This window comes from Seriola dumerili, unplaced genomic scaffold (assembly GCF_002260705.1).
Source record: "Seriola dumerili isolate Sdu_G_001 unplaced genomic scaffold, Sdu_1.0 BDQW01000052.1, whole genome shotgun sequence".
Lineage (NCBI taxonomy): Eukaryota > Metazoa > Chordata > Actinopteri > Carangiformes > Carangidae > Seriola > Seriola dumerili.
This window is the reverse complement of record NW_019174307.1, coordinates 9567916-9582347: the sequence shown is the minus strand read 5'-3', so window position 1 is coordinate 9582347 and position 14432 is coordinate 9567916. Positions and strand designations below refer to the sequence as shown.

At 38.5% G+C, this 14432-nt stretch overlaps 2 protein-coding genes across 5 annotated transcripts in view; one reads left to right on the top strand and one right to left on the bottom strand.

Annotated features, from left to right (window-relative positions):
• The window catches only part of fam126b (family with sequence similarity 126 member B), a 41409-nt gene extending 34076 nt beyond the window's left edge, over nt 1–7333 (bottom strand). Inside the window, exon 1 of one of the 3 annotated variants that reach the window (XM_022740224.1) lies at nt 7123–7333. The gene's annotated coding sequence lies outside the window, so the exon portion shown is untranslated. The remainder of the gene's footprint in view (nt 1–7122) is intronic. The other 2 variants (XM_022740225.1, XM_022740226.1) reach the window with 2 other exon arrangements.
• An 18-nt stretch (nt 7334–7351) lies between these two features.
• On the top strand, nt 7352–14170 carry cflar (CASP8 and FADD like apoptosis regulator). Of its 2 annotated transcripts, none has more exons than XM_022740228.1 (10): nt 7352–7406; nt 8771–9069; nt 9155–9260; nt 9435–9570; nt 10633–10682; nt 10771–10843; nt 11064–11110; nt 11197–11275; nt 11839–12343; nt 12458–14170. In XM_022740228.1, exons 2-10 carry the CDS (start codon nt 8774–8776, stop codon nt 12585–12587), a joined length of 1422 nt encoding a protein of 473 aa, XP_022595949.1. In that variant the 5' UTR covers nt 7352–7406; nt 8771–8773; the 3' UTR covers nt 12588–14170. The 2 variants fall into 2 exon arrangements, with proteins under 2 accessions (XP_022595949.1, XP_022595948.1); XM_022740227.1 differs by lacking the exon at nt 7352–7406 and adding an exon at nt 8310–8589.
• Nucleotides 14171–14432: the final 262 nt, after the last annotated feature.

Genomic DNA, 14432 nt, shown 5'->3' with positions numbered 1-14432 from the left:
CTCCTCAAACTGAGGCATACAAATGCTTTCAATGCAAATGTTGTGTGTATACAAATCCACATACAGGATGAACACGCACACAAATGCATATGTCTGTATTGAGGTCCTCCAGAAAGCCCTACAGTAATCTCATCTAGACATATTAGCATTGGGATCGAGGAGGAACAACTAGTCTTATAAATGCTAATGGAATTTCAAACATTTAGTTTGCGATCTTATCCTCAAGACTTACAGTGAATTCTTGTGAATGATGCCCTGTAATTTTCAGACAAGTATCATATTAAGTAGGCACTTGTAGACCACAAGTGTTAGGCTGTAGAGTCTTAACAAGTCTGGGCTTTCCTTATAAAAGTCTTTTCCAATTTAGTAAGTCAAGTGCTGTCATTCATTCTTAAACACATAAAATATGTCAATAATGCATCTTTTTAAAGTGAAGTAATTCTGCAGAGAGTGCAAAAATTATTTTGGACACACAACCATTGTGATAGTGAGATAAACTAGGGAAGAAAGTACAGACTTAGTGGATTATTGTGTGCACCAGTACTGCAATTCAATACAACTGTACAGCAATAAATCCCATCCCCATAAAGGCTGTAACGTAACACGAAGTCTTGATTCAACAGCTTAGCTATTTTCTAAGCCGTGGTTAAAGTATTTCTAATATTCTGGTGTAAACAAACATTATCAACATATAATAATGTTCAAAGAACATCATAGAGGTTAATCAACACTTCTCAGAGTGTACAAAAACTGCTAATGTAGTACAAGTGTACTGCATTGCATCAAACTGAACACGTGCGCCCAATAAGCAGTGTAAAACAAGAGCCATGAGGAGGTGGGGATTGTTTTTATCAAAACCTTGGCAGTCAGAAGTTCACTGACAGTTCAAACTACAGACACATGACCACTAATTCCACTGTATTTAGTGCTGCTGCTGACAATGTGTGCATGATGTGTGTGTGTGTTAACTTTACTCTAGAGAAACAGAGGAAAATGCTGTACTGCCATATAAGCCGATCAGCAGTCTTCTAACAATGGGCCACCTTGGGCTTTCGTGACATGCCAAGACCACTGGACTGCCCACAGGCCTGAGACCACAGGATCAGCAAAGGGGAAAAAACAGAGGAGGGGGGTACATTACTACATCTCACCACCTCAGTTGCTGAGGGGCCTGCAAAACCGCTGAATACCAAAGAAAGTGAGGCCAGAGAGCCTGGCCTCCCAACTTCCTCCCACCCAGAGACACATAATAATTATTAAATCAAATGTTTTCCTACAATAGAGAAAACAACAATAATGTGGGCTATATTTTAGCTCCATCCATTGCACTGCCACAGACGCAAAGACATTACACTAGCTTGACAATGACAGAGTTCTGATAGCAATGGTAGCCAAGTTAATAAGCATTAGCCATGGAGCATTAGCCAGACTTCCCCTTGCCAATGAAATACTCAGTCACGCCAAGTATTTTTAGACCTGGAGATCTGAAAAAATTAATTATGCAATGCAAACTGTTCCTTTTAGGCTTTCAACTCGCTTTTAACTGTCTATATTTGATCGGCTAGGTTGCATACTTAAAAAGAAAAATCCTCCTTCCTCTTGTTCCCAGACAGTGTGCAGAAAACTGGCAGCATTAGCAACTAAAATAAATGTAAAGGAACACGTTTGTTCACAGGTGCCTCGCTCTCCAGTGAACATCTCTCACAGCTTGCTTCAGCAAAAGCCTCCACTTTCCTTCCCCTTCTTTTCCACCATATCACAACAACAAATAACTGGCAATAATTCAAAGGCTCCTGGAATCAACCAGCCTTTGGCATCTGTTCAACTTCAGACAGGAGCTGAGTCGTGATCAGCAAGCTGAGCAGGAGAGCAGAGAGCTGACCGACAGGAAGGTAAAGCCCAGCAGAGAACAGAGGCTGTGAAAGGATGATGACCTATTATCTAGGTTTAAACACACTGACCATTCAGCCATCTTAATAACACAGAGCTTGTGTTTCCCCCCCAAACACCCATACACTCTCACACCTGGTACCACAGAGCTAAAGTTCAGGTGCCTTGGAGTCTCATGTAAACTGTGTTGAGGTCAACAGCAGGATGTGTTGTTTCCTTCTGTTCAAGTGTTGCAGTTGCAGAAAGTCAAATGAGCCAACCTGGTCAAACTGCTCAACACAGCTGTAACTTTTTGTGGGGAACAGTCTTGAATAACAGAAATAACAGGAGGATGACTATCACCTCTTACTAGAAATTACTGTTTAAAAAGCATCACTGTGTGAACGCCAGCTTATTTCTTCCACAAAGTCTCAACTTAGTTCTGTCCCATTGTACAAACCGTGAGTGATGTTCAACTATCCCAGCAAGTTTGACCCCTGGGCCACTTGTACAGAGCAGAGGGGTTCGTCATTTATTAAGCAAAAATGTCAAACATTCGCAGGCACCAGCTTTGCCGCTTTTCTGTCGCTGTAAATTGAATACTTTGGGAGTTTGTACATTTGGTCACAGACTGGGCAGGACAATTTATAGAATCGAACAGTCATATCGTGAAAAAAAAGGCACCGATCTCCTCCTAGCTCCTGATTTTGGTTTATTGACAAAGGGTTACCTGGTTACGAGAGGTGAAGCCTTTGGAGTCGATTGAAAAGTGTGCACATTGTACTTTGTTCAGTCTGTCCCTGCCTGATGGGTAACTAATGCTAGCGACCTGTCTGCAGATGTCACACAAATGTCTTGTCAAGAAACAAAAACAGCAGTAGATGAATTGGTGGGTGAAGTTTTCTGCTTAATCTCTGCTGACAGTGATTATTACTCTGCCATACCTAGATGAAGCATCTACTGATCGTCCATCGCTGTGTGAAATAACAAATATTTTTAAATATCCATAATTATGAGAGTGCATCATGATATGTTCACCTCTGTAGATTGATCAAATTAGTTAATTACTTTCAACATATAAAAATTATGGACTAAAGTGTATATATATAGCTGTCTTTCTTTTCTCTTTTCTTTTCCATTTATTATCAATAATGTGTTGGACAGATTTAAATTTGGCTGAAATACCTAGTTGTCTATTTACTCTGTCCAGTGCAGAATAGTGGATTAAAGGTTAAACACTTGATCTGCCAGCATCAGTATTGTATTAATAATGGAGGCGTTGCAAATGTAGCACTTTCTGAAAAAAACTGAAGGAGGTGAAAGTCTGTGGCATGCTGAAATCAACTGTACAGCAGAACAATGAAAAAGCCTTTCACCACTTCCATGGGAACAAGCCATATCGCTGTAGGGATAATACAGTTAATCTAACCTAATCAAAACATTCACACACGTCCAGCAAACCTACCCTGTGATGATGACATCAGAGTTTAGCGGCAAAGGCCACTTTCCAAATATAATCTGAGATTGTTCTAAAAGCTTAAACTGCATGCACATGTAATCCTCATGTCACCTGCCAACTACTGTCAAACCACAACAACAAAACCAAAGTGTAGTGAATTTGATAAATAACTGGTTCAGTATGTTCTCTTCTGATAGTTTATTGATACACTGGCTACAAGCATTGTTAATCTTGATTCATTGTAAATTCTGCCTTATGCCAATCTAAAGATGTGTTACATTTGAATAATACAATATGGCACTCATGTACATGTTGCTGTATGTGTTTTAAAGGCTAAAGCTATGCAGTTTGTTACATGCTCATACATTGTCTAAAATTCTGTAAAACTGAATTATAATAGTGTTCGAATGTAGTACAACTGGCTGCTGCTAAACAGGTATCCTATAACTTCAGTAACACAGCTAGAACTGCAACAATTTCTCATTTAATCAATTAGTCAATTGAGAGAAAATATATGTATTTTGAACTACTTTTTTCATCATCTTTCAGGCAAAAAACACCAACCATTTGCTGGTTCCAGCTTCTCAAACTTCAGGATGTGGATGGGTTTTCTTTTCCATATATAATGTGAACTGATTAAATTTTTTTGGACATTTGGTCTTACCTAAACAAACAATCTGAATACATAACACTGTGTGAAATTCTTTTGCTATTTTCTATTATAGACTAATCAATTAAAGGAGAAAATAATCTGCAGATTAAACAATAAGGAACATATCATCAGTTGCTGCCCAAAACAAGACTATTGTTATGAAACATCAGTCATCCTCCTGCCTCAAATTGCAGTTTGCAGAATTGCCTGTATGGTAATACCATCATTAGCTTGGGCAATATACAATGCCATTCCCAGACCTTTTTGCAATCAGTTTTGAAACCATTGATACATTTACAAACAAGAGAGTACATGCATCATGCTGCTCCACCTCCGTGGAGCCCCCAGAGGAACAGTATGAACTCTTGTTTGGCTGACAGAGAGACAAGGCACTCAGCGTGTGTGTAGGGGGTGGGAGCTTAGGGAAGGGACATACTGTACATCATGGAGACAGCAAACGCACAGACAGACCTCATACCTGGCAGTGCAGTGAGTCAGCAGCACCACAGCTCTCTCTACATGCCAACCACATATCCAGCTGATTCTCAAGACTGTCTGCACGCAACACAACTAGAATGACTCCACTGGTGACTTTTAAGCACATCAATTTGGTTGCTGAATGATAACGAACAAAGAAAAATAACATAATCAGTTTCAGAGATGCTGCATGTCCAAACTGCCCAGGGCAGAATTATGAGGTTTCTCATTCAGTGCAACCTCTAGGGACAAAACAAATCAGATTTTTTTTATATTGGAAGAAGAGGTAGGGCAGGGGGCTGGCTGCTTGTGTGATCCTCTGGCTCTGTGGGATCAAGTACAGTGGAAAATAGTCCCCACTGCTAATCCATGGCAGGCTAATTACAGCTTTGATCCCCTAGGCGTGTGCATCACCATAGGTGGGAGGGAGGCTACACACTCTGAGGCTCAATACAGTTACGGTTAGATTTGTTTTGGTGTAGAGCTGTCTTAATAAGCTCACAGCTGCTGCAGATGTGTGACCAATAAATGACAATGTTGTACATTATTAGTCAGCTCAAATACTGGCACAAAGTTTACAAGAGTTGACTTCTGCTTCAAGGGAAACCCTTTTGAAACATTTAGACAAGCTAAAGAGTTTTTTTTTTTTTACAGCACATATCCCCTTAACTACAGTATACTGCTCAATAAGTGATTTCAGCAACTCACAAAAAGATCCAATACGTGTTAGGGCCTTCTCCTCATCGAATAACTTGGGCTGAATAAAATACAATTTGTTACACTGAGCAATAGAAACTCAACTCCTGGAGTCGGAGACACAGATTAAGTGGGTAAATGGAGTTTCTGTCTAAAATAGACCACAGCTCTGATGATAGCTTAGTCCCAAAACACAGAGTGGCAGAGATAGAGCAAGGGAGGAGGAGAGAGGAGGAATGACGATTGAGGATGAGCAGCAGATGGCATGGAATTATCTGGATCTTCAGCTCTACATCTTTGCCTGTGACGCCATTATTTGAGGGGTGGTTTACTTATCATGATCAGCACCAGTCCAAGCAGCATTCATTTAATTTACTGATGTCCGTGTTATAAACAGCAGCATGTCAACATAGAAAGATCAACTAGAAAGCAACTTGGCAGTAGCAAAGTGGCTTGGCAGACCAGGGAGGAATGAATGAAATGTTGCTGTTGTAAGGATGTGTTGTTTGCTGGTCATTTTGAGCGCTGTTCTAGAGTAGAGCTACAACAATTAATCGATTAATTGATTAGTCAATCGACAGAAAATGAATCCTCAACTATTTTAATAATAAATCATTTTTAAAAGCAAAACAGCTCAAATATTAAAATGAATATGAACATATTCAAGGATTTTTGACTTTGGGCTTGAGGGAAATTTGACTGTGAGAAATTTTACCCTATTTTCTGACATTTCATAAACCAAACAATTAAGTAAATAATAGAGAATAGAGTAACTCACTGTTCTGTCCAAGCACAGAGGAAGATGTTGCCTTTAGCCAAATGGTGCTGGTATAGGCACTATGCTTGAAAGCAGCTGACCACTCAGATGAAAGGTTTCTGGGTGAAAAGCTTAAGCAACACCAGGCTCCTGGCTTGATGCGTCTTAACTGACCATGCGTTCTTGTTTTCTGAGGCAACTGAGAGGTAAAGTAAGATGAATTAACAAGTTATTTGTTCATACCTAATATAACTTGGCCATGACATATGAGCATACTTAATATGAATATCTATACATATGTGGTGGGTATTTAAATAACCATGTTACAGCTGCAAACTTACAGACATAATAGTATGATGACAGCTAGAAAAAAGTAATTGACTGGCCACCCAGGCTATAGCTGACAATATAGCAAAGGCTGTTCAAACACATCAACTCATCTACTGTACATGACAGACATTTACTCTACAGCAAGTGTTCACAAAACTAATATTACCTAACAGAATTAGGATCAACCCTTAAACGTTACTTCGTACTAAATTAATATTTGCTATTGGCTCAAAAAGTTATATATCAAGCCTACAAGAGATGCAAAATTTAAACTTCCGCTCTTAATTTTCAAAATAAAACTATTTTGAAATAGGGTTTGTGGAGTTCAACTATCAAGGATCTCAGTGAAAATACTGGGTATGTTTTCAGGTGTGGTGGCTAAGATTGAGTGACATGAGAACAGCTGTTCTACCTTAAACACGGAAACAAGCAAACGTGTTATCTGGATGTTTCTACGCAGCTCTGTTAGCCAGTTAGTTATCCGCTAGCTCACGTCTATAACAGAAGTGCCACGAAAGCTGAACCTGGACGTCAACGTTAGCTACCTTAGCTCGGCTTGCATGCCGTTAGCGTGTCTGCTGTAGTCAGCAGCTGGTGGACATCCTCATCCTCCTCATTTTTCACCAGTCGTGACTAGGCCGAAACGACTGACTGGTGGCTGCCTGGCTTCACCAAAGCCTAAGCAGCATCTGTGTGGCCCCCTGCTTAAGACAATTGTGTCGCCACTGGCCAGCCCGCTAACGCTGAAGCTTCCTGGCTGCGGGTTTACATCCACATCAACACAACAGTGCTGATGATGTTCCAACTCACCAGCAGCCCTTGACTACGACTACCTGGAAAATCCTGAATGTTTTGCCAGCCACCAGGTAACGAAATACTCACCCGGACTGAAGCTGGTGATGGCAATGTCACCCGGTGACTGTGTCGGGGAAGCAGGGTTGGTGTTTTTCTAGAGCGGTCACCCAGGTCGAGTATCTTTCCTCCAAATGCTCCCTCTCTTAGCGAGCAGCACCTCCGTATGATCTCTCCACACTGCAATGGTGCTGCTGAACCACAGCGCAACACGATTGGCCGGGCTGAGCGGAACTCAGTTCGTTTTGGCAAACAGTGAGCAGAGGGAGCAGTGAAGATACCTTCATGACTGTCGGAAAACTCAGCATCATAGTGTGAGCTCACTTGTACATTTATCTACAGTTACCCATACCGGTACAAATCCAATTTCACTGTGTAGCCTATGTGTAACATGTTGGTTCAAAGCAGTAGAATATCCTACAGCAAAGCAGATTAATCACGAAACAAAAGTCAAATTATATGAAAAATAAATACAGTTTAACATTATCTGAAGCAATTTTTATGCTGTGTTAGTGGTGAAAAGATATAGAACAAAAATATTTAACATTAGTTTATTATACTACAATATGTGCGTAATGAATCTTATATTTCTCCCTCCCATGCATCCACTAAACATATTCAAACATGTTCACGTTAACAATTCCTAATCTATTTTATATACTGTGCCTAATGATTTTCATTATCAATTAATCTCCTGCTTATTTTCTTGATTAATCGTTTACTCAATAGCCAACAGTCAGAAACCCAATAATATTCAATTTACTGTATAACAAAGAAAAGCTGACAATCCTTACATTTGAGAGAAAATGTTGGCTTTTCTGTTTGAGAAATACCTGAAACGATTTGGCTAATCAATTAGCAAAGTTGCAGATTCATTTTTTGTCCGTCAACTAGTCAATTAATCGACTAATTTGTGCATTGCTCTACCAATTGTTTAAAACCATAGACTGTATATTAAATCTCCCAGTTCTAAGCTCTAAGTTTTTTCCTGTCTGTTTGGTAACAATGCAGTCATAAATGTTGTTCGAATAAACCATCAAATCTGCAGTTATGCCACTAAATCATTAATAAAGGGTATGAATCCATCAAATCTGCGGTTTTAAGTGTTAATAAGTTGTACAAATGAATTTTCATCCAGATCACGTACTGCCACTAATACCGTGCTTTAACGTTCTTCGTCATCAAAGCGCTGCCGCCCTTTGCCTTTCACTTTCACTTTAGCTGACAGCCTGTTGTGCTGTTTTATTAAACTTCGAGGAGTTTTGTGTATTACCTTGCACATATCCCACAACAAAGAGTTCTGCTTAGAGCGTGCACGATTCACTGTCGTGTGTCTTAGTGTGCATGAATTAGGTAGCCTACTTTTCTTTTCTTTCTTTCTTTTCTTTTTGTTTGAAAAAAAGCGGTACTTCCTTGGGGGAATTTTTAGTGATGCGTCATTTCTGCTAAAGTGAAGTTCTGCTTTGACCTGTGTTTTCTCTCTTCACACACTGTAAGGTAAGGCTGTTTCTACAATTCTACTGATTAGGCTATACTTACTGTTATATTCTTTGTTATATATTTATGATACTTTGGTGTACGGTCCTGACTGGCAAATTGCTTGCCTTGTTAATAATTAAATGATCGGTCTTCATTGACGTAGAATAGCAGCTTCACTGTCACTTTTCTTCTTCCAAAGTCCATGGCTCCTACAGACCAACAGGAGCTTCAGGCAATCAATCAGATAGCAGAGGCTCTAAGCAGCAGTGAACGCAGGAGACTCCTCTACCTGTGTGAATGCCCGGAAACGGACAACAGTATAGCTTGTGTGAAAGAAATGCTGAAATCCAAAGTGATGGGCCATGACAGAGGTCGCGCATTTCTGGCAGAGCTCTTGTTACAGCTGAGACGTTTTGATATCCTGAGGAAGGTGATTGGAGTCAGCAAACATGAGGTGGAGCGGGATCTTCAATACCAGCAGAATCTGCCAAGATTCAGGTAAGATATTATATCATAATTATCTTAACAATCCCAAGTTCACACACTGTGGTCCTATAAGTAATCATGGTTTCTCTTACTGCAGAGTATTGATGGCTCATGTAAGTGAGGATATGGCTTATGAAGATCTGGACACTGTTAAATTCTTGTTAAGTAGAACATTACCTCGCGAAAAGATGGAAAATGCAAAGGTGAAGAAAATGAATGAAGTCTGGTTTTGTTTTCACTCACTAAATTCCTGTGTGGGAGGGAGGGGAGTTTTGGTGTTATGGCTTAATACAAAATATTCAAAACATTTTTCAAAAAAGATTTTATTTTTTTCTGCATATCAAAACAACAATTTCCCCCTCTCACTTCTGTGACAGAGTTTCCTGGATGTGATCATTGAACTTGAGAAGCTGGATTTAGTTTCACCCGAAAGAGTGGACTATGTAGAGGAATGTTTAATAAACACTGGCAGGATTGACCTCGCCAAAAAAGTGGCTACTTACAAGATGTCAGGTGAGACTGTATTTTACCTATACTTTGTAATACTGACTGGTTAAAATTTCTCTCACAGAGAATGAGAAAACACACTTTTACAAAATGTAAAAAGTAAGTTCTCAAATGACGTTTTACCTGTGAGGTTTGTAGTATCTACTGATTCGGACCGTACTATACAAGTATGAAGTTTTTACACATTTTTCAGACAGGGAAATGCTGAAAACGGGAACTGAAAATTAATGAATGAAATGTTTTTGTGTCACACCACTGAAATGGCCCATGACATGTGAGGAAACCACACATATAAATGCCTCTGGCAGTTTCGAGTTCCTAAGAAACAAATAACCACTGCATATCACATACAGTACATAGTTCCTAAACCAAAGAAAAAAATTTAAACATTACACAGAAACAGAATAGAAACCCCAAATAAAAGTTACTTAGACAACACATTTTCTCAGTGACCATCCATTTTCAAGATAAACAAATGCATATAAATTTCTGTTTTATTTAACTTGCTTAAAATCGCATAACACATAACAACACCTATCTTGTTCATGAATACCAACATGTCCAAGAACCACATATTCATATCCCACATGAGATTTCTTGCACAGTCTGCTATTGTTAAAACCTGTCTGCTTATACAAAAAGCCCAATGTACTTCACAAGGTTGCTAGCCAATGTTTCCCATCACAGCTGTTTGCTTGGAGCAAATTGGTTTAATCCCAAAAAATGCTCCATGGTGTTATTTTGAACCCGTTCATGTTCTGTACCTTCTATACACCAGCAGTATAGACCAGTGAAGGGGAGACACACCCTTGATATAGTTTAGTGTATGTTGAGAAACCAACATCTATATATGTGGTTAGAATACAAAAAATACAGTAGTGGTATTTAGATCACAATGCCACTTGGCACAGGAAACATAGGATTAGATAATGACCAAGTAACCTCACATGTACAATGTAAGAACTTTATTTATTTAAACAAATAAGAGTAGAAAAGTAATGGCAAAGTGCTTTAAATCATCCTCATTACTTGTATTTACTCATTTCTGTCCGTGTATACCTTTTACAGTTGCAACTCCTGAACAGCATTTGTCCCAACAGCAAAGGTGCAGAGCTCCTGTGAGTATGACACTGTAGAAAAGTTAACATTTATTATCATTTTCCTATCTCATAAAACTAATACCTCTGAAAAACCTCTTCTCTTCAGTGTCCACCCCCCCCTACTCCTAGTAGTTCCCATTCTTTTCCGCAAACAAGACAAGGACAGTCCCTCCATACGGGTAAGATAAGCTTCATGTTAGTTGTTTGTTAATTGTAGCAACTTCAAAAATATGTATTCCCCAGAGACAGTTAGTCAAAATACCCCTTTAAACCAATGGAACAGATATTATTTCACATGGGACTTACCTGAGCTACCCAGCCACAACAGTTGGAAAGCCCCAGGCCACTCATTGTATTTAATTTTGATATTCATATCACTGCATTACTCTTTCTCACCAGTGACAGGAAACAGACCAGTGCCTGTACATGTACAGCAGAACTGTCAGGTAAGGTTTGCACTCATTATTGGAGCTTGTGTTTGATTAAAAAAGTGCATTCATGAAACTGTTTTGTTTGCTCCTTTGCATTTCAGAGTCAGCTTAACTGGTACAAATTTAACAGTAATCCCAGAGGAGTTTGTGTTATCATAGACTGCGTGGGTAATGATGGAGGTGAGATACAAAACACTTTGTACCTACAGTCTAGTAGTGCAGGAAGTACTCAGATCCTTTACTTAAGTAAAAGTACCAATACCACAATATAAAAAAAATCCATAAAAAGTAAAGTTTGTGAAGCGCTCCTATCTGAAATGTGGCCAGGGGCCCAACTAGACAATGGTTTTTTGTAAGTGGTAACATGCCAAAAATGTTGGAAACCACTTGTTCAGTCTTTAATGATGCATTGTATTTTCTAAGATGATCATATGTGTTTCTATGTCAGTTCTTAATCTGGAGAATAACCAGTAACTAGAGCTTTAAATAGCTGTAGTTGGGTAAAAGGTCTAATATTTCCCTCTGAAATGTAGCGTAGAAGTACAAAGTCGCAGAAAATAAGTCAAAATTGTAAATGTATTTAGTTACATATACCGCTGAAAAATAATGTTTGGTTTCAATAAGATCTGAAACATTAATAAATTAATAGACTAGTCAATCAACAGAAAATTAATCTGCAACTACTTTGATAGCTGATTAACTGTTTTAGTAAAATCTGGTTTCATCTTTCCTTACCCCCTCAGGCATGTTGGAACAAACATTTAAGGCTCTTCACTTCAATGTGGTCATCTACAAGTGGCTGAGTGTGGATGACACTCTTTCAGCTCTCAGAGGGATATTCAAACAGAGAGAGAACCTCAAAGGTGATGGCTTTGTCTGTTGCATCATTAGCCGTGGTACAGCAAACCATCTCCTGGGTACAGACACGTACAGCGCACGTCTACATCTGGACAGTGTCAGAGGCCTTTTCACTGCTGATACATGTCCCATGATGGCTGGCAAGCCCAAACTGTTCTTCATCCAGAGGTACAGTGTTCCTGAGTTCCAGCCCTGTGCCAGGATGCACCATCGGGATGAGGATCTGGAGACAGATGGGTGTGATGGGCTGTCCAGATATGATTACATCCCTACAGATGCAGACGTGTTCTGGAGTCACTGCTGGACGGATGAACGTCAACTGGAGCAAGGACATCACCGCTCTGTTTACCTGAAGGTTCTGACAGATGCCTTACTCAAAGGCCAAAAGAGGTACAAGCAAACACTCAACAGCAAATTCAGCTATTGTGTAGCATCAGACACTTTCCATATAAGCTATAAACTATAGATGCTATACTAACTGTTGTCTTGTTTGTGTTCTGACAGGAAAACTAAGCTTGTTGATATTCATACCGAGGTGAATGGGGCTATCTTTGAACATAACAGGACGAATCCTGGAGCAAACTACCACATTGATCTGAAACACACTCTAAGGAAAGATCTTTGCTTACAGTAGAGGATTTAATAGTCACATTCACTGAAGACACAATAATGTCAGAAACCTACCAACATAATGCCTAAGAAGAACCTTTTTTACTGTGCAGACAGAGACACCTACTGGTTGTATTTATTCAAAACAATTATTTTTACAAATAATACAGAAAAAAATATTTCATTGGTTGCTGTATTGTGTATTTATTTATTATTTGAAAATGACCAACCCATATTTTCTGTACATGTATTTATGAATAATGTCATAAGGGACAAATGTTCTCACAGGACAAAATAATGATAATAACAAGAAACCCACCTCCCAATGCCCCCGCCCCCAGACATCAGCAACATAAACAACAGATATAACACACCCAATCATTGCATTGAAATAGACATTTCTATTTATACTGCATTGAAATAGAAATTTAAATGCAATAGAAATAGAAATTGATTCTTTTTTTTCTTTTTTTTTTACTTTTTAGAGTAAAATGAAGCACAGTACATACAAAGTATATCTACAGTATATCCTACACAACATCCTGACATTTAATCACAGCAATATGTTACTTTATTTTTTGGGGCATTAATGTGAATAGCTTTTCATTGCCTTTTATTGTGCAGCTAAACCAGATGTATGAAGTAAACACTATATCCGTCCGTCTGTCCGTATCTATCTATCTATCTATCTATCTATCTATCTATCTATCTATCTATCTATCTATCTATCTATCTCTCTGTGGTTATATTTCATTAATTAATTTATTTTTTTTAATCATTTTAATTTGATAGGCCTTTATGCATTTTCAAGGTTTTGTCTTTTTTGTAAAGACCACTATATAATTAAAATATTCCATATTATGAACACCTTCTAATTACTAATATATTCTTAACTTCATAGGCAGCAAACAACAATATAAATTTAAATAATTTAACAATACATAAATTGCTATTTGTAGCAAAGTAATTCCAAAGCATTTAAATGCATGCATTTATTATTTTCAATATGTTTTTACAGTCAGACTTGTAACTCCTGGGAACAACAGATTGTATATCTTGTATTTGACCAAGGTTGTTCTCTTTCCTTTTAAAACTTTCTTTGCCATACTAATATTTATATTTGCTATATTACAATAAAGCTGAAGATAAACGATGTGGGTCAGATGATGTCCAGTGTCAGCATCATTGTGTTTGGGAGGCAGGACCACATCTGACAACAGGGTGCTGACCCCTCCCATTCTTAATTCATTTAGGGTTTGCTTTTGGTAACTTTCCTGCACCCCATCTTCACTTTCTCTTCTGTTTGTCTTGACAAGTCCATGTTAGTTTCACTTGAGTTATCAACCCAGACCCCAGCCAAACTACTGTTGAACTGATGACCCACTGCTAACCCACCAACCCTTGTCATACAACCATTTTTGTTTTCAATTTCAAAAATTTGAAGACCTATCATATTAATTGAATATTTATACGGCAGCTTGTTGCACTTACATATAATTGTAGTAATTTATTTCATGTCAAGCAGTTTCACACTGTCTCTTTAAGATATCTTTTATGTAAATGATTTGGTAATGTCTATTTTGAATTGCTTTCAAAGTAAAATTGTATGTAAAGCACTTCGAGAACGCCTCTGTGTTAATTATGCTGTTATCTTGCCTTGCCTTACACTGACCTTATACAATCATATACAATGATTACACTTCAACCAACACTTCAGCTGATCCTGTTTTTCAGTTTATGCACTGGAACTGGCACTAATATCTGTCACAACTCAATTTATCCCATACACTTAATCTGACATTTCAGCTCATTGTAGCAATTTCGTTGCAACTGATACTAAAGCTTTCCTCAGTGCTTATGCTTAAATTGA